Source organism: Gallus gallus, chromosome 1, assembly GCF_016699485.2.
Source record: "Gallus gallus isolate bGalGal1 chromosome 1, bGalGal1.mat.broiler.GRCg7b, whole genome shotgun sequence".
NCBI classification, from domain to species: Eukaryota; Metazoa; Chordata; class Aves; order Galliformes; family Phasianidae; genus Gallus; species Gallus gallus.
Genome location: NC_052532.1, coordinates 109710296 through 109736319, shown reverse-complemented (window position 1 = coordinate 109736319; position 26024 = coordinate 109710296). Strand labels below are relative to the sequence as shown.

Here is a 26024-nt window from a genome sequence, read left to right as displayed (position 1 = left end):
ATAAACTAAGCACCAGAAAAGTTGTTGACAGCACCATTCAGAAAGCTGACACTCCTCTTATTAGGGCTCACCTACATTTTATCCCTGTCTAACCCAGTTTGTTTGGTCTGGTTTCATTTACTCCATTAAGCTCCTGCCTGCTTTAATTATTTGAAATGCTCACAGGCTTTTCCAGGCCTGGTTCTTGATCCAGGAGGCAATGCTAAACACATTTCTCAGAAGGAAGTGGAGTGGAGCTGTCAGATTCACACAGCGTAATGCAATTCCTTGCAGAGACATCAGCCAAATCTCAGTACCACAGAGCTCTGTTACTGCCACACCATGAAAACAGTTATACTGATGCACTTCTGGAGCCATTGCACTGCCACTATCTTGTGTATTTCCCCACTGAACCCTCGTGCAGTCATGCGGCCAGCACCATTTTGAAATCCAAGGAAGATCACTGCAGTGATTTCAGGAACACAACACCATGAGTAGAGTAGGATGCATGCTGGCACCCTCACTCCTCTTCTGCAAGACCAGGCTTCTCACCTTAAACCTGTAGCGCACTTAAGACATAGTACATACTGAGCTGTGAACTGCAGTGGTTGAGATACTGACACCTTCCATTTGGACACCATTGTTTAGCAACTGTGTCATTTGGTAGAAGAGCAGAATGAAGATCTGTTGACAGTAACAAACTGTAAAATATGCAGCTATAATTACACCGGGAACACTTTTCAGAGCCTCAGGTCACTCTTGAACCTTGATTTATTTATTTATTTTTTTACTTGCAGAAGAGATGCGAGTATTTCCATCTCTTCCAGCAATAGAAGAGAGTTTAATTCTTACAGCTGCAAAGTTTTCTGAAGTCTTTATATAATTGAAGTGTATATAAAGGATATAAATAATATGCTTGTGTATCAGTGCATAATTCTTGTCCTTAAACATGTAGTGTAGAACAATAAGCTCAACTCCACGTATCCAAGCCATACTCTTAACTACTCAATCCTGCAAGCCCATAGAGACAAAAACAGAGATTATGGAAGAGTTTTTGGTCTTACCAATTGTTAACCTGGAGTAGCGTAAGATTTGTTTGTGCTGCAATCTGTTTCTTCTCATCCTCTGTTGGATATGGATGCTAAACAAGAGAAAAAAAGCAAATAGGAAATGCATAAGCTTCTGTTTCATTTCCTCATCAAAAATAAGGACTCCTTTATCACAAGTGATTAAAGATGCTATACTAAGGTCATCTAACTCGTTATGAACAAATTTAAGAACCCTCACAAACTTTTATAGATAAAAATCATTTAATAAAAAGTGTGTTACTATGCAAAACTGGTTTTATCCTTGCAAATATGCATCGTATCGTTGAACTGTTGATGTTTAATTCAGCGAAAGAGATTCTCATGGCTGACAGTCTTTATTAAACAGCGTGATCTCTAGGCAACAAGCATGTGATAAGATCTGATTAGTTATGCTTTCTAAAGGCAATGTCATATGAGAGTACTGACAAGCCTTTTCTAGTTAAAATAAGCTACTCTGAACTAAGTGGATGAAAAGAGTGAAGAAGTACTAAATAAGTGCACACATGCTTTCCCAGCATCATTTGTCTGTTTTGAAATAGTTGCTAAATGACTGAAAATACCAATACATTAAACACTGCAATATCCTTCAAGAATAAATATTTATGCAAAGGCAAGACTTGTACTGTAAGCAAGAGTAGATAGCAACAAACTTGGTATGTATTGGAAGTGTTGTTGAAAAGGGGAAAAAGACAGAAAGCTTGAAATTCCTCTAAAACAGAAACAAAAATTCCCTAAAAGAAACCCTCACAGCCACAGATAGAACAATTTCTCTGTATGCCTTAGAGCAACGCAGAGAGAGCATTATATTCTCAACACAATGAAATGAAGAAAGATCCCTTTTAACAACGTTTATTGAGCTCGTGGGGTACAAAACTGACACGATTATTAAAATAATAATGACATCAACAGACATTAGGCTCTGTGGAACTGCTCCAAATGACTTCAGAAAAAAACTGAACTGGGATTACACAAACAGTAAGTTCACCTTCCCTATGAAACAAAATCATAGAAGACCACATAGAGTTACATGATAATCTTTTGACTCCTGATCACATTCAGTCCTTACCCCTATGTGCTGAAATAGCCAAGATCTCATCACATTTGTAGCGTGCTTGGGAAGAACTCCTCTTTTATTTTTTGATGAGCCATCATCTTGATGCAAGATGCCTAGATCTTGGTTTAATTGCAACTGAAGCTGCGCGTACAATTTTAAAAGAAGAAAGAAAGTTAACATAGTAATAGCAATATTTTGCATTAATATAAGTTATTTGGAGAAGGAATGAAAAGAGATTGGGAACTCTGGTTCTAAAAAGCTACTGTATGTGCCAGGGAAGACTTACAATAGCAGCTCACCTACAACAGCATTCCAAAACATCTTTATTCAGGGAAAATGAAGTATCAGATTTCTATAATTTTTGCATTATCTGGAACTTTTCTGTTCTAAGTATTACAATTGTTTTCAGGGTGTATATGTGATCTTGTCACAAGAGCCAAATGATGATTTGCTGTAATTTAGAATAAAATCCCTCCATGTACTTGATGTCAAGTTAATGATCCTCTGTACTGATCCATGCAACGTTAGGTTTTTGACTAACTTCTCACCCCACCAAGTCATTTGCACAAGCAAGGAGCGAAGAGCAACTGAAAAATAGCACGCTGAATATATTCACTATGTGCAAGTACAAGCAACTGTGGAAGCTGTAAAAGAGCAAAGATTTAGGTCTTAAGCAGAGGACTTATAACACTAGAGTTGCAAACGATGGTATTTGAGGTCCTAATAAATAAATAAATCTAAATGTTCAAGAAGTAGGAAGATATATGTAGAAGACTAGCAAGGGGAAAAGGTTCTGGCTACTGTCAAATTCTGAATTCACTTTACAACACTCTGTTTTCCTAAAATTTCAAATTTGTTTCACAGCTTTGCTTTCTTTTTCACTTCTACAGCTACATCAAATTGTTTGCACGCTGGTTATCCGAACATCAGGGGATATGTTCTTAAGTGCTTAGGCAGAGATAACAAGAAACAGAATATAAATTGCATAGAAGATTGTGTTTCAGACAATTATAACTTATTCCAAATCAGGTTTTTCAAACAATAGGGAGTGGTTTCTTCAGGCCAGTCATTATGTCTACATCTGGTATGAAACAAGCTTTAAACATCATTTCGGAACTAGGTTCAAGTCATCAAATCACAACATATATGTGGAGCATACTTGTATTTGCAAAACAACGTTTCACTTTCTAAGTGATCTGTCTGCATATGAAGGCTTTATAATGAAATTTCAATAGTTACCCGCCAGCTTTTCTTGTCTACATACACAGCATTGCAAAACACTGAGAATTTCAAGCAGCATTCCCTATAATTGAGATACAGGCCCAAACACCCATGCATTTTGCAAGTTTTATGGCAAAATGCTCCTCAACGTACATAAATTCTGGGATACATACAACTTCACAGTGTTGGTGGCTGCCATCTTAAGAAGACAAAGTTCTGACAACAGTGCAGCGCTGTACAGCAACATTCATATCTATCCTGCCATAAACCCAGTTCAACAATTAGGAAAGCTATAATCCTTGGAAAAATCACCCAGTGTTTAATTTAGAGGGCTTTTTGTTTGGCTGGATTTGTTTAATCCATGTATAAGTACTTTTCTGTTATCAGTGAAGAAAGAAAAAAAGGGGAAAAATACATACATATTAAACAAGTATGAAGTACGATGCCCTATGTGGCAAGGCAGGTCTGTTTGGGATATGATGCCCTATTATAAAATTTGTAAATCCTATAATGTATCACATTCAAACCCAAACTCCTGAAAACAAAGAGATTTATTTGAACCCAGGAAACTATTCTGTGAAGCCCATGAAACACACCTGAGAATTCTGGATCCGAATAGTCCCAGGTGACAATGCTTGCGTCACCACTTGACCTTGTGGAGTGACCACAGTAACAGGCTGATATACTGTCCCTCCTTAAACAACAGAACAAAGCATTTTGGTAAGTAGAAGCCCCTAAATATTCTCTGTAAACACAGAAATGCATAATCACTGTAGACAATACCACAGCTCTGACAACGTATCAATTATTTTAACGCACCATAATCTTTTCCAGCAGTCATATAAAATGCACAATGCAAAAGCCACACCAATGTGTGTGGAGCAGTTCGGGGCCATCAGCTGGGTGGCACCCAGATATTTAGGTCAACTAAGCGTTCAAATGCTACCTGCATACAAAAGTAGCACAACTACTTGGACCTGAAGGATTTCACAGACTCCTAGGGATAATTCTAGACTATGCAGAGCATGAGATGGCTACTGAGTGCAAAAACATTCCAGTCTCTTAAGACTTAACTAGTGTTGCACAGAAAGACCTGTTAATATTGTACTTAAAGTGTAGCACTTTACACACACCTGGTATACACAGAAATTAAATTGATAATTCAGAAACCATAAAGGCACTTGGATTAAACCAACAACTTTTCAGGTCTTAAAATTTAAACCCACGAAGAAATACTTGTGTATTTTTTTGTAACAACTATAAAAGAGCTCATAATGAAGAGCAAGGTGCCTGTTTTTCTTTAGTTGTCATACCTGCTACCGTTGCCATAGTTACATTTCCCTGCTGCAATGCTGATGCTGGCACCATAATCCCTTGGGGACTGAGCGTGCCTGCAATGGCACTTGGCATTTGCTAGAAAAATAAAACAATTAGTTGGTCGAACTTTTTTTTTTTTTTTCCAAGGAGATAAAGCAGCTTGTGTCATTTTGGCTCTAAAAATACATTTGGAGCTTAAACAGAGGATTAGCTTCAAAGGGAGAAACTTCATTAGAAGTTCATCATTTACCTACATTAACTTTCTCATTATCACCCATCATTATCTTTGAAAACCTTCATGAATGCAACTGTTAGAAAAGACATTAAACTATCTGCAGTAATTATATATCTAGAATCATTTCTCTCCTATAATTACTAAGAGAAAAAGTTTCCAAAGGCACAAGGGATAAAGGACATATGAAATGGATCCTTGATGCTCTTATTACAAGCATCAAAGCTTCAGAATTTTAGTTATTACCTTAATTCCTTCCCATTTCAAAATAACGTATTATGCATCCAAGATATCTAATATATTTTCTTCTGCTCAGGATAGTTCTTATTCAGTCCTGACCTTGCAAACCCTTATAAATTCCTTAAGATGTATGAATAATTTCTGTTGTTACCAAACGCAAAATTCAGTCCCTCGTGTGTCAGCAGAAGTAAGGCTCTAACAGCCATACAAAAATAATCCTTAAAAGGCTTTTTTTTCCAGTTTGATTTCAGACTCTCCCTCCCACACTTCCACATAAAGCCTAAGTAAGACAGTGAACTTTAAGATTCACTGGGGCTTTTTAGAAACAGCATCAAGCACATTCATAAATCTGAGAAGGACCATCCCCTATGACATAGCCTTAATTGTATCTGAAACACACCTGAGATTGCACGGGTGAATAAGGACTTCCAGGTTCTCCGCTTAATAGAGTTTCACTGTTCATTTTTGTCTTCAGGCAGGCAATGTAGCGACTACAGAAGTCCTTGCAAAGTTCATTAACCTTTTCTAGCTCAAGCAGATGGATACGTAGAACTTGGATTGCTTTTACCATCTAGGGAACAAATTGTGGGGAAAAAAAAAAAAAGAAAAATTGAAAGTAACTTAATTTCAAAAACATTTCACTATGAAATTTAAACAAACACTCCTTTCCAGGAAGAAAGACCATCCAATTAACGGAGAGCTACTAACTGCGGAATGCTGAACTAGGCTTGTCAAGCTCTGATCATTACGTTCCTGAAATGGCAAAGGAATGTGTTCACACACAAGTCTGTATCATTACACCGCTTAAGTAAACTGATGTAGAGGAGAAAGAAAACACGACTACAATATAACCTTTGCCTCTGTTGCATGTCCAATTAGACCTCCTAACTGGACTCTGCCTTCCTAAAAGTTTGTCATTTTGCTCAGCAAAGCTTGAAGTAACAGAACAGTTTTTCTGCCCTACAGCTTTGAAGCGTCTGCGCATTTCTACGTCAAATACAAACAACTCTGGGGTAGAATCCCCTGAGCGAACAGACTGTTTCTGAAATAGAATGAGAGAGAACCGAAACCAACTGACAAATCCATGTTTATACAAAAATTAAAGAAATACAGGAGATACATATGCTGTCAGAATACTTACACTTACTGCAATAAAAAGATTCCTAAGTTTGGGTGGCTAGTGGTATTTCATACAGTGTAAAAATAGCATTGGTGATTGCATGGGTCGTGGCAGGAGATCAAAAGCTAAAATCACATCCAGATGGTCTAAATTTTGATGATGTAGTAGGAAATCCGGGACATTCAATTACACACACAACTTATTGGCAAAAACCTCCTTTTTTTTTTTTTTTCCCCCAATACAGCGTGCCACCCCCAACATTTACTTGCTATGCTAGAGCTCAAAGAAAAATATCCTTCCATTTTATGAATTTAAATAGATCGTAGCTTTGAAACATAGAATCATAGAATCGGTAAGGTTGGAAAAGACCCACAGGGTCATCCAGTCCAACCATTCACCCATCACCAATGGTTCTCATTAAACCACGTCCCTCAACGTAACATCCAAACGTTCCTTGAACAATAATGCAACATAATGCAAAGCTTGATTCTAGCATTATTTGGAAAAACATGTCATATGTTAAGGGTCATGTATCCAGCAACAGCACTGAAGGCAATAACCAGAAACAACAGCCCACCAAGTTCTCCACTTAGGGATAAGTGGACAAGCCAGCTAGGTGCTGAAGTAGCCTTTACTCAAAGCAACTGAAGAATATCAAGGCAGGCACTTTTGGGTACAATTCCCTCTCCCTCAAGATGACTTCAGATTTCATTATGACAGACATTTTTCCCCGTGCTTTTTTAAGTAGAAGATATTCCTGTTGTTTGACATTCACCCAACTGAGAAAATGGTATTTTAGAATAAACATGAGAACACTGAAATGATAACTAAGTAGGAAATCGTATCCTTACAAAGGGCTATAAATAAATAATAAAAAAAAAGAAATGCAACTTTAAAGCACAGCTGCAGAAAAAAAAATCTTAGCTGTAGACTTGAAGCAATTAATTCAAATTAAAATCTGGTAACCCTGACGACCTTTGACACCAAAACTCTTTGAAATCCTAAATGCAGTGGCCCAGCACTGAGGTATACAAAACAGCGGGTCTTCTAGAGCAGCCTTCAATGGTGGTGGCCTTTACAACTGCATTTAAGTACCTTTAAACACAATCAAGTTGAACGATGGCAATTTAACCAGATTTTAACACAAAACAGAGGTCATCTTTGCTTAAATATAGTCTGCTCCCTTTAGAATTGCTAATGATTGCCCTGTAGTGCTTCAATAACCAAACAGTTTCACAAACTGAAAACCTGAATTATAAAATTACTTACACATTGTGGAACAACACAGATCACAGATTTTGTTTTTAACCTCTCCCATCCTCCCTTTGCTAGGCTGAAACCAAGGTAACAAAAATATGACTTTGGGCACATAATATCTGAGCGTATTCATGATGAATTACTTTTGCTTTGTGAGAAGCTTTTGTTGTTTGTTTTTTCTTAAACCATTACCCAAATTTATATTATTTACGTATCAGCGTTTGCTTGCAGGAAAACAAAACAAAACAACACCTACCAAAATTAGAGTTGAATTTCAAGTCAATTGATTGGTCTAACATGAAAATTAAACTAATATCAAAACTAAGAATAAGCCAAGGATTAAGTAACAACAGCCAGATTTCTATAGACCCTCCCATAGTCAACACTACTTTGACAGGAAGCCGTGCTACTTTGGTTAGAAAGGCAAATAGAATCTGTAAATATACCATGCATGTCACAGTAACTGTGGCCATATGGCTCATTGTGGCCCACAGCACGGGCGGACCAAGTGAAATTTGCTGACTGAAGCTCATATTATCTCAGAGTTTAAAAGTCCACAAAAAACAGGTTTTTGTTATTTAGTCCTCTTGAACAGAATTCTGCCACGCAACTACACAATTTGATAAACCACATGATTCAGCCTTTTCAGCTCTAAGAAATAAACCTGGAGCATCACTTCAGAGACGCGTAGGAAGACATAAGTAACCATTAAACGTATGGATATTGTTGGCATTATTGCAGATAAATAAAAGTAAACTATGTTCACATATAAATATATTCCATCTGGAGATGTCTTTAGCCCTAAAATGCTTTGAATCATGCCTTTGTCCTATCTTTTAAGTGCCTTAAGCATATGTACAAAGGGGCATAGCATCCCATACAAAGGGACACTATGCAGCATGCTTGTCATAATCCCCAGCTCACCTTTGTTCAGTTAAAATGCACACCCATGACATTTTATGGACTTCAAGGGACATAGCACAGGCACATAGCAAAAAATGTAAGTGGACAACACATCTTAAAAATTCTGGTGTAACGATAAGTGATCTCATTTCAAAAGCAACTTAAATACATCCATTCACTGTTCATCTACCTCCCCCAAGCAAATTCCCACATGAGGCCTTAGGTCCTCAGGGGAGAACCACAAAGTCTGAGAGAAGGGACATTCAGTCTTCACTTTTGTTTTGATAACCTCTCTTGCCTATTGAATACACAGCTGTGAGATTAGGGGTCTGAGAAATGTTGCAGATGCAAGAACACTTTCTAGAAATTCAAAACCGTGGCTTGAGCACACAGAGAAAATATAGAGAATATCAAAATGACATCCCCTGGCTTCATCATCACTAAAGGTTTTCCTGACAGAACTAAAAATTCAACAGGATAGTCTTTCAGAAGAGGCTACTGAACCAAAAATTCTTACCCCAAATGAAACAAAAACTCAAGGGTCTTCAAAAAGGGCAGTGTCCTGTTCAAATACAAAAGTGAGAGCACACTTAAGACATCGTATTTCATATTGTTTCTAGGCTTGACAGAGCTCATTTTAACCTGCACTGACCTCACAGCTGAACCTACTTTGTGCAGGATGCTGCACTACTGACATCCTGAGTTCTTGAGACCGTAATCAAATATGAATCATCCTATGGCCCTATGAATGTGGGGAAATTAAAAAATAAACAAAACAAACAAAATACTCATCTATGGCAAGAGTATAGCTTCTGTTAGGAGTTAACAAGAGATAGGAACCCTCCAGAAGCAACTTCATGTTTCTGTTGTGGCCAGGTTAACAGTAAGCAACAAAAAAGCATTACATTCTAAATGTCTTAAAGCATTATTTAATCCATGAAAATTCTAGAAATTATTTGTAAACATTCATCCTGAACAACCCACCCATGTAAGTTACAAAAGAAGACTAAAGGAAAACAAAGGGAAGATGGTTCATTGTTCTGTAAGCAAATCCAAGCTTTGTTTCAACTGTGAAAATCAGATGGAGATATCAAAGTGTAAGGAGTTTCAAAGATGATACTCAATGTTATGAGCAGTGTTGAGCACACTTCTGGAAACGAGAAGGTACATTCAGGAACATCTGGCTAGTAATACAGACCAGCAAAATCTGTGGTTCTTAAGAGTAAACATCTCTTCAGGTGCTGACAATCTGACTAAGGTGTACATAAAATAATGATCCAAAGATGGGGAGAAAATCAAAACTCTGAGAAAGAAAGCAGGCTCCAGACTAGCAAATTAACATAAGCACTATCTTTTACTTCCTTCCTACCATGAATAGTATTGGAAAAGGGGAGGTTTGCCACACTCCTTGCAGCTAACTGGCACTTAAATCAAGTTCAGAAAAGATAGCTGGAGAAACAGACAGAATGAATGACCAAGCATTAGAAAGAAGAACAAAACTATTGAAAACCAGAAGATTGGTGTAGAATATATTTCAAGACAGAGCACAATTCTGGCTTCAACAACATGCTGCGTCATTATATATAGAGAGAGAAGAAATATCTAGTGCACAAAATCATAACCTTGTACTTCTCTCTTCTACCTCCATAAATAGCCCAACCTGTATAGAGCTAATGAAGCTGGAAGGGCCCAGTTTTTAAGTTCTACTTGAGGACAATAGTTCTGAGAGCAATTACACAAATGACCAATGAAGAGCCACTTTCCTTATGTTTGCAAGAGGGAGTTACAGTCCAAAGACAACTACCTCTTCTGACTGGAAGATGAAGCCATGTTAAAAGTAAAGACATATGTAGGATGCCTTGACATTCTATCTCTGAGGACAAGCTGAAAAAACCTATCCAGAAGCTGACACTAAAACTTATCGAGTTTCTTTTAACAGATTTTAGAACTAAACTTTGCATTTTCCTGTGATACACCCTTTTTTGCAATAAAGAAAGGCATCTCATACACCTCTTAGACAAAGAAAGAAACAATTGACATTTCACAATTCAGGGAAGACACAGTACAGCTTGAGGGTTTATTTTTTAGCGATGTGACTTTTGAACACAAACTGTTGCTGACTCTGTTACATGATGCACATACAGAAAAAGATGAGGAACATTGCAATGGCTATACAAACTCAAACTCAAGTGTGCTTAATCCAGGTCATTTCACAGAGTACCTCAAAGATTGATTTACTGAAAGAACATTACATGAGAAAGTGCCATTCCCTCACTCTTTCCAAATTCTTCTCCTGGAAATTATTGTACTTCTAAATGCTTTCAAGCCAAATGTCAAAATTTGACCTATTCCAGAAGCCATCAATATTAAAGAAATACTCCCATTTATTTCAGTGCCAGAGCTCCTTTTTGACAACACGCCTGACCAAGATTTTAACGGGCAAGACACTACAAAAATAAAAGGTCTAGTGTTTCTAGATCTTTTCCTATTTTTATGTTGATCATAACCCTTTTCCACGCTGTTTTAAGATCACTAACTGAAGCTGTTTGTATCGTTAATCAGAAAGAATAGAATAGTTCAACTCGACCTTCAAAGATCATCTAGTTCAATTGCCTGACCTTCTCAGGGCTAACCAAAAGTTAGAGCTCATTAATGAAGATTAAAGAACAGAATCTCTCCCCTTAAATAATCAAACACGGTAGGAACTTGGTTGAGAAGCCAGACTTAGCAATATACAGGCCAGGAACATCCTTAAAATGAGAAGTGTTAAGGCTGGCAGAAACACTGAAATTAGTTCCTGCCACTTTGGAACCATTGGCTTAAAGCTCTGCCACAAAGCCTACATGGAGCAGTTGGGTTGGGGAAAAAAAAAAAAAAGAGGAAAAGAAATGAACCAGCTGAATAAGTGACTCATTTCCTTACCTGAGGCAGGCCTGCGACTCTTATTCTGATAGGACCTGAGTCTTTATAGCACTGTAACGCTCAATTCATATCAGTTTAGTTCTGGCTCCAAGCTGAATGACTGCTACTAAGCAAACATATACATCTTACTTTTTTTGACTCTGCTACAGTGAGGTAAGAGCACACCTGGACAACCAAGTAATTATTTGGCCTACTTGCTCCACCCTTCAGTCTCTGCTGGATTGTCCTCTCAAGTGAATGTTTTTTTTAATCATTAGAATTAAAAAGGAAAGTACAGCAAAAAGATATCACAAAGGTGCCCCATATTAAAGCCCCTCTCTACTACAATGTAATTTTTAATCTATAGAAAAATGACTTTTAATCTATGTAAAAACAAATATTTATGTGACACAACCAAGAAAAATCTGCCATTAAACCCATCTACAGTCTTCTCTGTCCAACCATCAGTATTGCAAGCAGAAGAGTTTGAAGAACATACTAGGTATTTCAAAACTTGACAGAAACCCTTCTGTTCCTCTCTCCACTGCCCTTGACAAAGTGAACTGCCTGTCAGAATACCAGCTACAGAGACCCTGGCCCTCTGGACAGGCAGACGAAAAGCCACACTCAGATTACATTTGGTATCTAGTAACAAAGTCATCACTAACAATGTGACTATACACCAGGAATTCAATGCTAAAGATAAGCTGATTTTGCAATGTGGTTCCAGTTTCAGACAGCACTGATCTCAGTGGCCATGAGACACAAGACATAAACAAATACTTCCTCATCCATTTCAAGCAAAGTCAACCAGATCTGTGAAGCTCATCAATAATAGTAAATAACACATAAACCAAGAGACTTTGTCACCACTAATGTCATAAAACAGTCAATCAGGAGGCAGGATTATTTTAACAGAGCAGACCCATCTACACCAGTGTGAGCGAGAGCTGAGAGAACACTTGTCTACAACAAAGCATGTGAAGCAGGCTAAGACACGCAGGATATTTGGGAAAATGATCTTTGAAGGCTCACAGAATCACAGAGTAGTTGAAGTTGGAAGGAGCCTCTGGCAATTGTTTCATCCAGCTCGCCTGTGAAGCAAGCATGGCAGGTTGCCCAGGGTCCTACGCAGTTAGGCTTTGACTCTCTCCTAGGATGGATACTCTGCATCCCCTCTGGGCAACCTGCTCCAATACTCAGCCTCCCTTACAGCAAAAATGCTATCTTGGGGTTTTTTTTTTTTTTTTCTTCTCCCCTCAGGCTTTAACGTAATCTACTGTGGTTTGATTCATGCTCACTTCCTCTTGCTCTTTCAGTAGGCACAACTAAAAAAGACTCTCTTTTGGCCCCTACAACTCTTTCCAGGTCTCTCTGTTCCAGGCTAGTCAGTCTCAGCTTTCAGCATCTCTTTGAGAGGTGTTCCAGTCCATTAATTATCTTCACAGTCTCTTGCTAGATTCACTCCATTATCCCTGTGTCTAGTAGTCCAGAACTGTACCCAGCACTCCAGATGCACCTCACCAAAGCTCATAGAGGGAAAGAATCTCCTCCCTTGACTTGTTGGTAACATTTTTCACAATACGACCCAGGTACATTGACATTTTTGCTGCAGCGATGGCTTTGTATTCAAATTTTTATTTGCTGGCTTGTATTCAATCTGGTGTCCATCAGGACACTCAGGTCCTTTTTCCGCAAAGCTGCTTTCTACCAGGTCAACCTGTAGCATCAATGTGTACCAGGGGTTATTTCTCCCCAGACTTGGCATTTCCTTTTGCAGAACTCTCCTTCAGACTCTGTTGTCCTATTTCTTTCAAACTGTCAAAGTCCCTGTGAAAGGTGGCACAACTCCCTGGTTCACCAGCCACCCCTCCTAGTTTTGTAATACCTGCCAGCTTGCTGAGGGTACACTCTATCCCATCATCCAGGTCATTAACAAAGCTGTTAAATGATGTTGGTCGTGGTATCCGTCCCTGGAGTACACAACTCATGACTGGCCTTCAATTGGATTTCATGCTGCTGGTCGCAATCCTTTGAATCTAGCAGTTCAGTAAGTTTTCAGTTCACCTCACTATCCATTTATCTAGTCCTTATTTAATCATTTTGTCATTTTTAGCTTGCATTTAGTCCTTTCCAGAAAGCAATGGCCCATTTAAAGCAATTTATGATTATTCTTCTAATTTGCATGAATGCTTTCCTGTTGAAGAATGATCTGAAAAGTAGTACCAGTGCCCCATAGCTGCTTGCCAAAGATTTCTGGACGCTAACGGAAGAGTGATACTCCTCACAGACAGGCTGTGTCACTATAACAGCTCTGAAGCATTTATATTCTGCTTATATTTATAAAATAATCATTGTTCTACAAGTATTTCATAAATATAATGTTATGCCATTGATATTACAAGTAAAAAAAAAACAAATAACAGTAAAAAGCTATACCACTGTTTCTTACACTAGGAAAGTAACTAAAGAATTATAATTTATTTCCTTTTGCCATAATGTTTCTTCTTTTTTGTTCTATTTTTTAATTCCTGCAGTGGCAACAATCATTCTGCAATAGGGTTTAATCCATGGAATTGTGTCACTATGTATATTGTTAATACTCGCCTCTTCATAGGGATTGTGAAATTAATATCCCTTCTGGTAGTTTAGGTACAAGCGTAGCAAGAGAGCTTTTCTCTAGGGAATGCGATTCAAAAGGGAGACAAAGGGAGCACAGAAATCACAACTTCATCACTTTCTGAAAATCTTCAGAATTGAAGAATTACATTCTGAGGGACTTTCAGAAAACACAAAGACAACATTGGCATATAAGAAAAAAGTCAGTATGTTACATTTTCTAAACTCATAACATCTCCTCCATTAACTACATAAATCCTGATTAAAAAGAAACAGCTGGAAAAAAAAAAAGCTTATGCTGATGACACGTTTCTCATAAACACAGGTCACATGCTTGACACCTTAAGATTAATGTGCAGAGTCAACCTGGCTAAGGCAAGCTCACATTTCTGGTCATCCCCGGTACACTGATCTCAGACAGTCTAGAAACCCATAAGGGAAGCAATTAATGAAGGAGCTGATAAAAGTTTACAGATAAGGAGGAAAAAAAAAAGAAGTGATTGAAAAAAAAAAACAACTTCAAAAACTATTTATCGAGATTAACATAGAAAAGAATCCCTTGTAGGAAGAAACATCTGAGGAGAAACTATAAGCACCAGTTGAAATATGAAACAATAATGAGGCAAACATGATGATTTGATCAGACATGAAAGAAACAGTTTATACTTACCAGATTATCAGTTTCTGGATCTTCACAGAAAAAAGGTTTTCCTTCTTTTTCCTGCTTCCTTACAAAATTTTCAATATCTACATCAAAACTTGCAGAAGTTGTGCCTTCTGATCCTTGTGTAGATTGTTCACATTTTTCAAATAGTAGTGCTAACAAGGGAAATAGTGGGTGCCTAGAATAGAAGTTAAAAAAAGTATTGTCACTTCTAATTACAATACTGAAAAGTCAAGTATCTGGCTCACATAGGGTAACAGTCACTCATAAGAAACAGGACAAGTCTTAGATGAGACTGCACATAGCACCACTGGCTATAGCAGAACACAATGAAAGGTTGTTCTTCCTTTTTCCATTACCACAGAACCTATGGGCAAGTAAAGCCGTATAATAAATACATCTAAATAAACAGAACAATCACAAAACAAAGAGCTAGGAAATACTATTTAATTTACCATGGCAACAGATACATTAAATACAGAACATCAGAAATGCTGGTTTAGATTTATAAATCGAATGAATACAGATTTAAATGTTTTTTAAGTCTAAAATTCATTTACTTCAGAAAAAATTCATTTATTCTTCAACATGGGCTTTACTTATACATCAGAAATAACTTTACAGAGCTGGCAATAGTATGCAGACTGTACTTGAAGGCCTCCAATAAAAGTGGTAAGGATGGCTCAGAGCAAAAGCAGCTTTTGTCAGCACAAGTCTAAAAATGAGTGGCTACGTCTTTCTATTTTTTTTAATTAACTGTGAACTGGTAATAATTATGTATTTATAAAGCACTTGAAAATGAAAGAACACTTAACCTCATAAAAAGAGAACAACACTACTCAGCACAGCACTTAACACCGGAAAAAATCTCAAATTACTGTGTTTATACATCAACATTCAATCCAGTTTGAGCCAATTACCAGGCAGTAGATTGTTATCCCTAAAGAAAAGTGAGTAAAAACGAACCCAATTACAATTAAAAAAAAAAAAAATTCCACATTTAAGATAAAAACTACTGTATTATCTACAGTGAGCGCAGCTCAACTGCCTGAATAGTATGCTAAATTGCACTTGCTCTTTAAAAGCAGCCAAGCTTAGAGCTTCCTTAAAACTATGCTGGATTAGAATGATCCCATAATAAAAGGAAGGTTGCTGGCTTTTTTTTGCTTCTTTTCTTTTTTTTTTTTTTTGGTAAAAATTGACAGTGAAGTTAAATTGATCTCCTCCTTTCTCTGCACACTACTAAGACATATAACCAAGAAATGATCTATTTCTAAGCTGCCTTCTACTAGCATATGTTAAAAAAAAAAAAATCCACTCTTCTTTACCCTTCAAAAGACAGAGCACAAGTCTATTACTACCTGTAAATGGCCTGCTTGTCTGCATCCATTGGAGTTTGAGATTCTACAGGGGCAGGACTCACCCCTTCTGCATCAGTTTCAGAGCAGTTTGGATCTTGTTCAGTTTTTAACTCTGTCACTACTTGCATCTGTAGAAAAAAGATAAGTTATTAGTAAATCTGCATGCTTGACGTAAAATAAGCATACTGTTTTCTAAGGAAATAGCAACGTGAAGGGCTACTAAATTGCCAGAAGGTTGGCATGACTTGGCAATAACACAAGAAACCTCTTTTAATCCCTGAGACTTTTTGATGAGTAGCATAAAGGTCACTTTAAGTTTCAGCTCTCAGCTTTAAAATGGAAATGACAGATATCAGTAAAGAGTTAAAGCATTTCATCTCTGAAGTGAGTGTTTTTTGAGTAGACTAGAATACATTGCTCCAAAAATTTTATGAGGATGTCTGCATAAAAAGCATTTAGGATGAAGACAACAGAAAGGAAAAGTTTCTACTCAGTGTTTCTTCTTATTCTTTACTGTACGTTATAACAAGATGCTGCAGAAAAGAGATCTTGAAGCTTTTCTTGCTCATTAAAATGCACGTTTCCTTACACAGAACTAAAATATTCTGTGTCCTACCAATCTCTCAGTTATCAGGAGCATAAGTTCCCCGACTTTTACCACTCAAATTTACATACAGATTATTTTAAGGATAACAAGTTTGTGGAGAAAACAGCTGTAAGTGCTTCTAGGTATCTATTTAACAAAAATACGTAAGCAAATTTTGAAGAGGAAAAGAAAAATAAGTAAAAAATACTTTTGAAGGGCAGTTAAGTCACATTTGTCAGTTTATCTAAATGCAATTCACCTATTAATACAAAACAAATGTAGACATTTCAAACAGAAGTTATTGGTCTGAACTGACAGATCTGCATGCGAGCTTAAAAGAACCAGCCTCAATTGGTGGCCTGCAAGTAAATAGAGCAAGGAGGAACTGCAGTAGTAAAGCAGAAAAAAAAAAAAGATGGGGTAGCAGCAATTCCCCTGAAAAGAAGCTTGAAAAAATATTTCAAGTGTTATCAAAAAAGAACACTAAGACCTACAAATCTGCCTAAATGACTGAACAACCCTACAGCCACCCTGGCAGTGTGAAATACCTCCTCACATTACCACAATTGATCCCACCTGGGGTCAACAACTGCTACCTCCCACACTGCTGTTCCATTAGCTGCATTGCTGCAGCTGAACACTGCTCTTCTAAGGGAGAGCTTTTCTGCTTCCCTATGGCTTCTTCCTGCCTGTTGCCCCCACCTTAGTATCCACGCATTCAACTGTTTGCTTACACCGCATGAATTGCTTCACCAGCTCTATTTCAGAGCACAGTAACACAATCTGCCACCAGTGAAAAAACCAACATACAGTGACAGCTTCTACCCAGGCCTGCATTGTGCTGGCTGGCTAGCAGTGCCTTGGAGGCCTTGCCTACAAGTAACACCTACATGGTGTTACTGGTGCTGGAGGGAACAGCTCACTCCAAACGGAGAGCTATTTTCTGTGAGTCATTTCAACGCTACAAAAGAGGTAGGCACCAAAATTACCTGTTTATACGGTCACTGAGAGCTTAAATCATGAAACAAATCAAAACAAAATAACCAATCTGTTCTTTACAAAAACACATATTACTTTCACCGAAGCGTCACAAGGTGGCATGTATTTGCTGAGGGAATAAAGTGAAAGGGGTAAGGCAGGTGAGAGGAGAGAGAAATCAGAACTGCAATAAAAGCAGCAGACAACAGCAAAAACAATAATACAAGATTGCAATCAGATAAACTTTTTTTTTTTCTTTTATAAAATGGAAAAAGTTGCCATTTTTTTCTTCAGTTCATCACTGTTGCCATCTGCTGACAGAAGTACTTGTATTTACTGCTTAGGGCTGACACACAGTAACGTAAAGATGGGTCTTCAGGTTACAGGCCACTGGCATGACTTGTTTCCAGCTAATAGTATTTTAGTTTAGAAATTCAAGTTGTTGCAACACACTGCCTGTTATATAGAAAGAAACATCAAGGACCAAACATAGCCCACCAGGCTTCATTACTTCATCTGCCTGTTTACAGAAATAAAAAACTGGAGTATCGTTGATCAGCTTTCAAACCATCCATTCTTATCAATAACTTCCTCGCAGCAACTGAAGCATTTTACCAGTCTCCAGCATAATTGCTTCCATTCAAACTAGCACGTAATTCTAGATAACCAAATTTAATTCCTTGAAACCAAGTTGTCTATAGCTGCCTGAATGTCAAACTGGCTATTGTAATTGTAGACATGAAAGAACACTGAAGAATGGTGAACGCAAAATATTAAGGATACCCAACTTGCCTTTCCTAAAAGTAACAACGTGAAGCACACAAATCACCTAGAGCAGAATTGGAATAAAATCCCATGCCTAACCATTCCGCCAGAAGTTAAGCAAAGTCACACAGATTAACTCTTTATTAAACGTTTAAAAGTTTTAGAGAATATTAGCTCATCACTTCAAATATCTTGTTTTACAAACAAAAATAGATACTTAAGTAATGCCAATACAGGCATTAAGGACACAATTTCTTTCTCTTGCCAACTGTGTCAGCTCGTAGAGAAAGAAAAACAGTCTTACCGGTTGTCCATCTTGATAGTTGTCTATACTTAATGTCTGTGTTGCCATCATGGTTAAGAAAATGTTAATTGCATCAAATCATCATCAGTACAAATACTCTAGAAAAGAAAAAGAAGAAAAAAGTAGTGTTACAGAAATGACCATTTAGAATCCAATTGCAAAAGATAAAAATGGACTGAGCTGTAACACTGGAACAACCAGCGAGCTTATTGACAATAAAAGCTGCGTGCATTTTCCCAACAAAATGCCATGTGGAAAATCACAACAAGCTTCAGCAGTAACTGTAACATTTCATATTTTAACATCCTATTGTCAGTGAGAGGGTGAAGTCGTGTTACATTCATAAACTTCAGCTAAAAACTAGCATTTATTTCTGCAGTACGTAACTAATTCTAAGGTTATACATAAAATGTGGAAAAGAACCAAGATTTGTTTCTTAGTTCTCAAAAGACTAATGACACAATGAACGTTCCTGTAACCAAAAACACAGAGAGACTACAACTGATGGATCAAATGTAGGAAGTGTTAAGCAACACCAATTTACTTACGAGTATGAATCTTATATTCTGAAATTAGAGCCTTAAATTTCTTTTAGAAACCTATGTCTGAAATCATTTCTGAAGTAAGGAATCTCCTTCTGAAGTTAAGCGAGGCTCAGCAAAGACCAGAGTAAGGTCTAACTATTTTTAAACAAATGGGCCTATGAAGTTACATACTTTCAACAGGGACTTCAGAATTCAGAAGTATCATTTTCTTCGTCATTTAATACTTTGGGAAATATTCGTTTCTGTGTGATTTATGACACAAACCAATTCATGTCTGGCATTCTCTTTAAGCATTAGTTGGAGTCTGCTACCCAAAGGAGTCCAAAAATGAAAAGACAATATTTAGTACATCACCAACACGAAGTAGAGTTATCCATCAAACTATTAGTTTACTTTTCACTTCCTTGTCAGATTAGCAGGCACTACAATAAAAATCACACAACCCATTAAGCCATTAACATTAAATATCACCACAGAACTCAATTTTCCTTGACCTAGGAGTCCTAATTTTTAGCTACTATAAAAATGTTGATATTAGAGAGGAAAAAAAAAACAACAAACAAAAACAGAGCTCATGTCTTGAAGAAGATTACATCCAGGTACTCCTTCCAGTTTTTGTGCTCTCTTTCAGTACTCTCAGTATTGAAGAATGAGATATAAGAATTTTCACCAGCTTAAGATCTGAAATGAAAACTATCTTCTTTGTAATGGGTCCAATCACTACAAATTATTCAACTGTTTTCAAATCTTTCCTTCACCTCACTGTAGTACTACAATATATGACCATTTGGAAGAGTAATTTCTACAGTTTCAGATATTTTTCCCTGTAGATCACAACAGTCACAAATACGGGTTTAATTTAGAAACATAGGGCAAGTTTCAGAATTCCCTTCCTCATTTACTTCACAGCTTCGGGCAAAGAGATGGATCATAGCTCATTGGGACAAACCTCCATCCTTACTTTGCACAAAGTTCTACTCAAAGTGGAATTTATTTGATTATTTATTTATTAAAAACCAGCTCTGAAGACCAGAGAAGCTTATCACAATCCAGTAGGCATGACTCCCTATCCAAACTCAGATACAGATTTACTCACTATGGCTCAAGTCCCACAGTTGCCTTGTGGCAGCCCGTGCCACCTGAGGTGCAGGCCGTACCCCTGGCTCTGGGTCATGGTGTAGCTGCACACGTTTCCATCTTCAGATAGCATGTGCACAACATCTTCAGCAGCTTGTGGAATGGGAAGAGACACACTACAACTGTGCTATAGTTATTCTTAGGAATAAAGGTAACAGAAGAAAAGAGTAAAGACTGATTTTATTTTTCTAGTAGCTGCAATGCAATTGTTTGCTGGTTTGGTGGCAGCAAACATCTGGTAGGAGTGGGATTCTCTGAAGAGTTTTGGTTCACACAGCAAAATTGTACAACTACAAGCCAAAAACCTCACACAGCAACATCCTAACATACTGACATTTGAGCATATTTTTAGCATACACCAAAAATATGGGTTTAACACGTGAAGTAAAGCACCTCTAGCCAAAACGTTAATATTCTACCTCTTTTACTTTTTGTTTACATAAATAGTGCTGGAGAAGAAACTAACTTTCTCTTGTACAGCTTTACTGTGTTTCCTTATGACAAAGGCTTAGCTGCATTAATAAAGAATGAAAAACCATCAACAGAACAAAATCTCCAATCCCTGTAACCCCTAAATGCACTTTGATACTAACGTGAAGAATACTTTACTGGATTTTAATAAAAATATTATGAAAACAAACTTCCTCTTTAGACTAATGCAACAGCCTACCAGTATCACCCCCCCACCACCATTTGCTTTTGGGAGGCAGAGGGTTCAACACACAACACACCAAGGAAGAGACATCATAACCTTACATTTTTGAGTTACAAAGCTCCTTTTAACTCACCCAAACAACTGAGTGATCTTTCTTGCAATTTCTAAAATAACGTTTGCTCTTCTGTCTTTAATATGCAATGCTCTTTTCCAACTATTTGACTTACAGCTTCCTCTCTACTGTATTTGCTTTCTAAAACGTGAAACGTTATACAAGGAACAACTTAGGAAAAACTTCAATTCTACTTTTTATTAGCTAAACCCACATTACAAAATACCTTACCATTTTAATAATGCACTGATCTACCTTCTCAAATACTACTGTATGCTTTAGCTTAGCAATAAAACATGTTGTGCAATTATTTACAGCGCATGAATTCTTATTAATAGTATTTCATATCATAAATGAGATTTTATGTGCAGTGCTAAAATTTGAACTTCTATCACATGATAATTACTCACATACAACTACACAAGCTGTACTCTACTTTCAGCTTTCACACAGCTGCCATTAATAGTGATGATTAAACAACGAGAAGGCCAATCACAAAGAAGGCTCCAGCCAAAAAAAGGAAAAGTAAATCAACATTTCCTCCTTGTATATTATTCCTTTTCAAAATAGAAGGCAGAAAAAAGTTTTTGTACCTTATGTAAACACTGCACTGAAAAAAAAATCCAATAAAAGAGGAAATAAAAAAGGACTGCAAAGAAAAGACCTTCTTAAACGAGCCATCACTTATTATTCTGAGGTTTAGATTAAAAAACCCAAAAGCACAACAAAGTACCACCACCAAAAAAAAACCAACCAACCAAACAAACAAACAAACAAAAAAGGCCAAAGAAAGAAAGAAAGAAACAAAAACTCTTGAGTTCTTTTAATATTTCTAACCCAAGCATTAAGTAACATCAAATAACATGACTGTTATTTAGCTCTTCACTATTACACTGTAGAACCAAAGAGAACAAGAAACACTTCAAACTACTCAGTTTTGTAACTTAAATCTCACCTGAGCTTCCAGTCTTCACAGGACAACGGTATCTATTTCTTTGAGACTCTGAAAAAAATACTAATTTCTCATCAAAGGAAAAAAATGGGAAAGACGTGAAGACACTCACTGATAGAAATACTCCAGAGTTGCTTTTTCATAGCTATGAATCATTCAACATTAAAGTCGAAGCAGATACGTAAGTGTCGATGCCTTTCCAAAAGGACTTTAAGGAAACACATTCTAAAATGTAGGTCCTGTAAGCATTTACCTTGCGTTAAAACATTCAGTTTTTCAGAATAGCTTACAGCCCCAATATTGATGACTGACTGTATTGACAGAGTCAAAAGGCACATACAAAGTCCGGCTTTTCTTTCCCTAAAGGTGCACATTCCATTACTGACTATGATATGAGAAGCAGTGATGAGGCTACCCTCAAAATCAAAATGTTCGAACAGATCACACTCATCAATCTACAAATAGTCAAACGCTACTTCAAGGTTATTTTACAAGTTGAAGAATTCCTTGCAAAATGTCACTAAATAAATTGTCTGGCCACGGGCGACAGATAAGCTCTTAGAAATGAGGAAATAAGGTAAAACTCTTTAAGAAAAGTACCTTTGGAATGGGCTAGAGTTAGCGAAGATGTGAGATAATATTAGCGACACAAATAACAACATGAAAACGGAAGCAAGCAAGATAACACATTCAAACTGGTAAAGACAATAGGATATGATAAGAATTTCTAGACTGATTCTTCCTTCCACATTTCCATAAGGAAAAGACATTCCACAGTAAGAAATACCTTATGATTTTGCCAAATGAAGGAAAAAAAAAAAAAAGGTGCACAGCTTTGAGCTAGATAATCTCACCAAAAAGGGCTTTAGCCCCATTATCTCCCTGTGGAATGGCTGGAAAGGATTCTACATGGGTTGATTTGTTATTTCCCATAAGAGCTTCCCCTCTGACTTATAATTACAGTAGTGGAAGATTAAGCTATTAGGCAAGATAGCAACTGATGAGATTTAGTGAAGAAAACTACTGCAAATCAAGAAGAACAAATTGAGCTAATGACACACTTAAATTGAGGCAATTAACTGAGGAATTACTTGAGTTCACTAAAGAGAAACATCTCATTATCCAGTAGTGGTTAGAAACAAACTACATTAGACTTCAAGAAAAATAACTTTAAAGGTATTTACACATTTGGCTTTTATAAGCTAATTTAGGATACAGCATCCAGTCCCAGTTAGCAGATACAGCCTAAGCAGATGTTCATTGTGCAAACAGTGATGCTAGATGAAGCTGGTATCACTCCCAGATGTTTATCACTGCCACCATGCCAGAGCTAATTATTTCCACAGCCCTAACCTGAGCTCACCAACATGTGAATGACTTCTGATCCCTTCTACATAAAGTCAGCCAGGCTAATTCAACCCTCTGTTAAAGGTGACTATGATGCAAACCAGCTGATTTTGTCTGAGGCACATAACTGCGCACTCACACAACCCCTGCTCTCGGCTGACCTATTAGTGTGGTAATTTCTGGCTCACGTGTGGCAATTTCTGGTTCAAGTGTGGTGATTATCAGCTCCCAGCAGGACCATCTTTAACCAGCACAGCTATACCTAATGCTATATGGCCTAAGGTACCTGAATTGGGCCTAAGCACACGTGACTTCTGGACAAATTAGCTTTAAAAATTCCAGTTATTCTTTGTTAAAGAAATTGAGAGTAGAAGGAAAACAGTGCAGTTGTGTTATATTCGAAGAGTTACAAATAACAAAAATAACCGGTGGCTGAGAGGGGTCTGCCAGACTGCTTCATGTGGAACAGAATTAACTCTCGTTTTATTTATTTTGAGAACAAAGCGTGAGGAAAACCCAAGGAAACACTTAAGGTCATGTAAACTGGAGGCTGACACATGAGCTGCAATCAGAAATGCCACCGACATCTGTGGCAAAAGGGAATTCGTAAAACCACTGCGTTCTACAAAAGTGAAGGAACAAAAATTGAAACCTTTAACAGAAATGAGCATGGAAGTAAAACGTAGACTGGAAAGGAAGCTAAATTAAGAGGGGTGATCATAATTCGAAGTGTGAAGACTTTGTGCAGGTTAGGGAGTATATCTTAAGAAAAAAGCTCAAAGGTGAGCTGAAACACTTCAGGCAAAGTGATTACTTCATGTCTACCACTCCTCACTTGCTCTGCTTATTCCTTCATAATTAAGAGCACAGGGACCACCCAGTAATGTTAACATAAGGTGCAAGTAAGCTGTTGGAGCTCAGTAATATCATTTTTAACATATACAAGCTACAACAGATGTTTGTAAGAGATATAAATAGTTATGCTTCAGGGTATAAGCCAACCACTAACTGTCTTAGGGTTGTGAAGAAACTACCCGATCAACTTGTTAACACATAATTGTTCCTTTTAATTTTCTGCTACATATATTCTTTTGAAGTACTTCAGAGAGAAATGGGGGACTGGCAGATTCCGTATGGCTATTTGTTGGTTCGTTCTTAACTTCAGTCAGCATGTAGAGTATAACAGACATTCTTACAGCTAACATTCAACAAAGTTCAATAGAAACAAAATTAAAACAGGGAGCTTGCTTGACATATGAAAAGCATCTAGAAACTGATTCACTTGTCATCAAAATATGTAATGATATAGCTCCCATGGTGCATCGCTTTCTAAGTCAAATATAAGGGGGGAGAAAGCTGCTCACCCTTCTCCTTCAGTGGGTTGAGGACACCATTATCTCATTCCAGCAGAGTGAGTCCCACTGATGTACCAGGTGCACGACAGAAACCTGGGAACCAACAGAAAAAGATTCAGAGGAGACAACACACAACACACTTTCTGAGACTGAAGATGATTAAAGAAAATACAGAAGGCTACACTCACTTGCTGTTGAGCCTTTACACTTTACTCTCTGTCTGCTTAGACGAGACAAGACACATCCCCAAATAAAACTAATAGGAACAACTCAGCTCGGAGTCTTAAAGGAAGCCCTTCTGCATCAAAATTCAGCATGAAGCCAGGAAAGGGCAAAGACTTTTCATTTCCCAATTTAAATCTCTTTCATAATCACACTTTGATTTGATTGTGAAATGTATTCCAGCGATGGTTATAATCAAGTAATCTTCTACATGATACACACTAGCAGCATATGAAGGAGTGCGTGCCATCACTGGTATTGAATGTTTAGAGAACGCGAGTTCTGCTACAGATTTATTCAGCCATTTTAAAAAACCTTATAAAAATTACCGCTTACAATTAATTTTATTTTGTTTAATTTCACAGCATTTGTTTGATACATTAAAGCTACTTTAGAAGACTTGTAAAGACTGTGAAAGCAAAGTAGCAGATTGTAAAAATATTTAGCTGAAAAGTACTACAGAATGCCTACAAAACTCTCTCCGGAGGCTACTGATGCTAACCCTGTGCAAAGGCCATCTCAAATGGTGACTACAGCACAGTTTGGCTCTTAAATCAGATTATCTTTGTTTCCCACACAGAAAATGTTCTCATGTTCCCAGTTTTGCTGAGGGTGTAAGAGCTGAAATGAAATAACTCCAGCATTTCTGAAAGTGAGATGAAGTTGGTATCTACATTTCTGAACCAACATTTACCTGTGTATAGTGTATATGTACTGTTTTCCAGGTCAGTTCATAGACACACAAAATGCTAAGGGCCACTCAATACAGACACCATCCACAGTTCATGAAAACTAGCTCTGAAAGAGCTGAGAAGACACTCTAGGAAGTTAGATGACTTTATATGACTTAACCACTGGTAAGAAACTAAATACTGAGCTAGGAGTCCCAGCCCACACTGACACGCCCTGAAGAGCTCTCTTTGTCCTCAGCTGTCCAAGACCTGTGTACCCCAACAACAACATCTCATTTTTCTCTTATTCCCTTCTTCGCACACTATTCACCTTCTGTAATTTTGGTACTCTTTTTCACTCTCCTCACCTTACTGAGCTACTTGCAAAAAATCATTTCCCACTCTCTGCAGATTCTTCTGAACGTAGGGCACTGCCAAA

At 37.4% G+C, this 26024-nt stretch overlaps 1 protein-coding gene across 23 annotated transcripts in view; it reads right to left on the bottom strand.

Moving 5' to 3' along the window:
* The window catches only part of PKNOX1 (PBX/knotted 1 homeobox 1), a 42786-nt gene that overhangs the window by 8118 nt on the left and 8644 nt on the right, over positions 1 to 26024 (bottom strand). For 8 of the 23 annotated variants that reach the window (XM_015300928.4, XM_046905914.1, XM_025145592.3 and 5 more), the window contains 9 exons: positions 24702 to 24785; positions 18590 to 18687; positions 15957 to 16084; positions 14602 to 14773; positions 5532 to 5702; positions 4656 to 4755; positions 3939 to 4036; positions 2134 to 2262; positions 1044 to 1120 (listed from right to left, as the gene is read on the bottom strand). In XM_015300928.4, coding sequence (XP_015156414.1) covers positions 1044 to 1120; positions 2134 to 2262; positions 3939 to 4036; positions 4656 to 4755; positions 5532 to 5702; positions 14602 to 14773; positions 15957 to 16084; positions 18590 to 18640 — 926 coding nt within the window. In that variant the 5' untranslated portion in view covers positions 18641 to 18687; positions 24702 to 24785. Of the gene's footprint in view, positions 1 to 1043; positions 1121 to 2133; positions 2263 to 3938; positions 4037 to 4655; positions 4756 to 5531; positions 5703 to 14601; positions 14774 to 15956; positions 16085 to 17036; positions 17164 to 18589; positions 18688 to 19305; positions 19442 to 20230; positions 20410 to 21993; positions 22042 to 24701; positions 24786 to 26024 lie in introns of those variants that run through there. The other 15 variants (XM_046905895.1, XM_046905921.1, XM_046905923.1 and 12 more) reach the window with 7 other exon arrangements.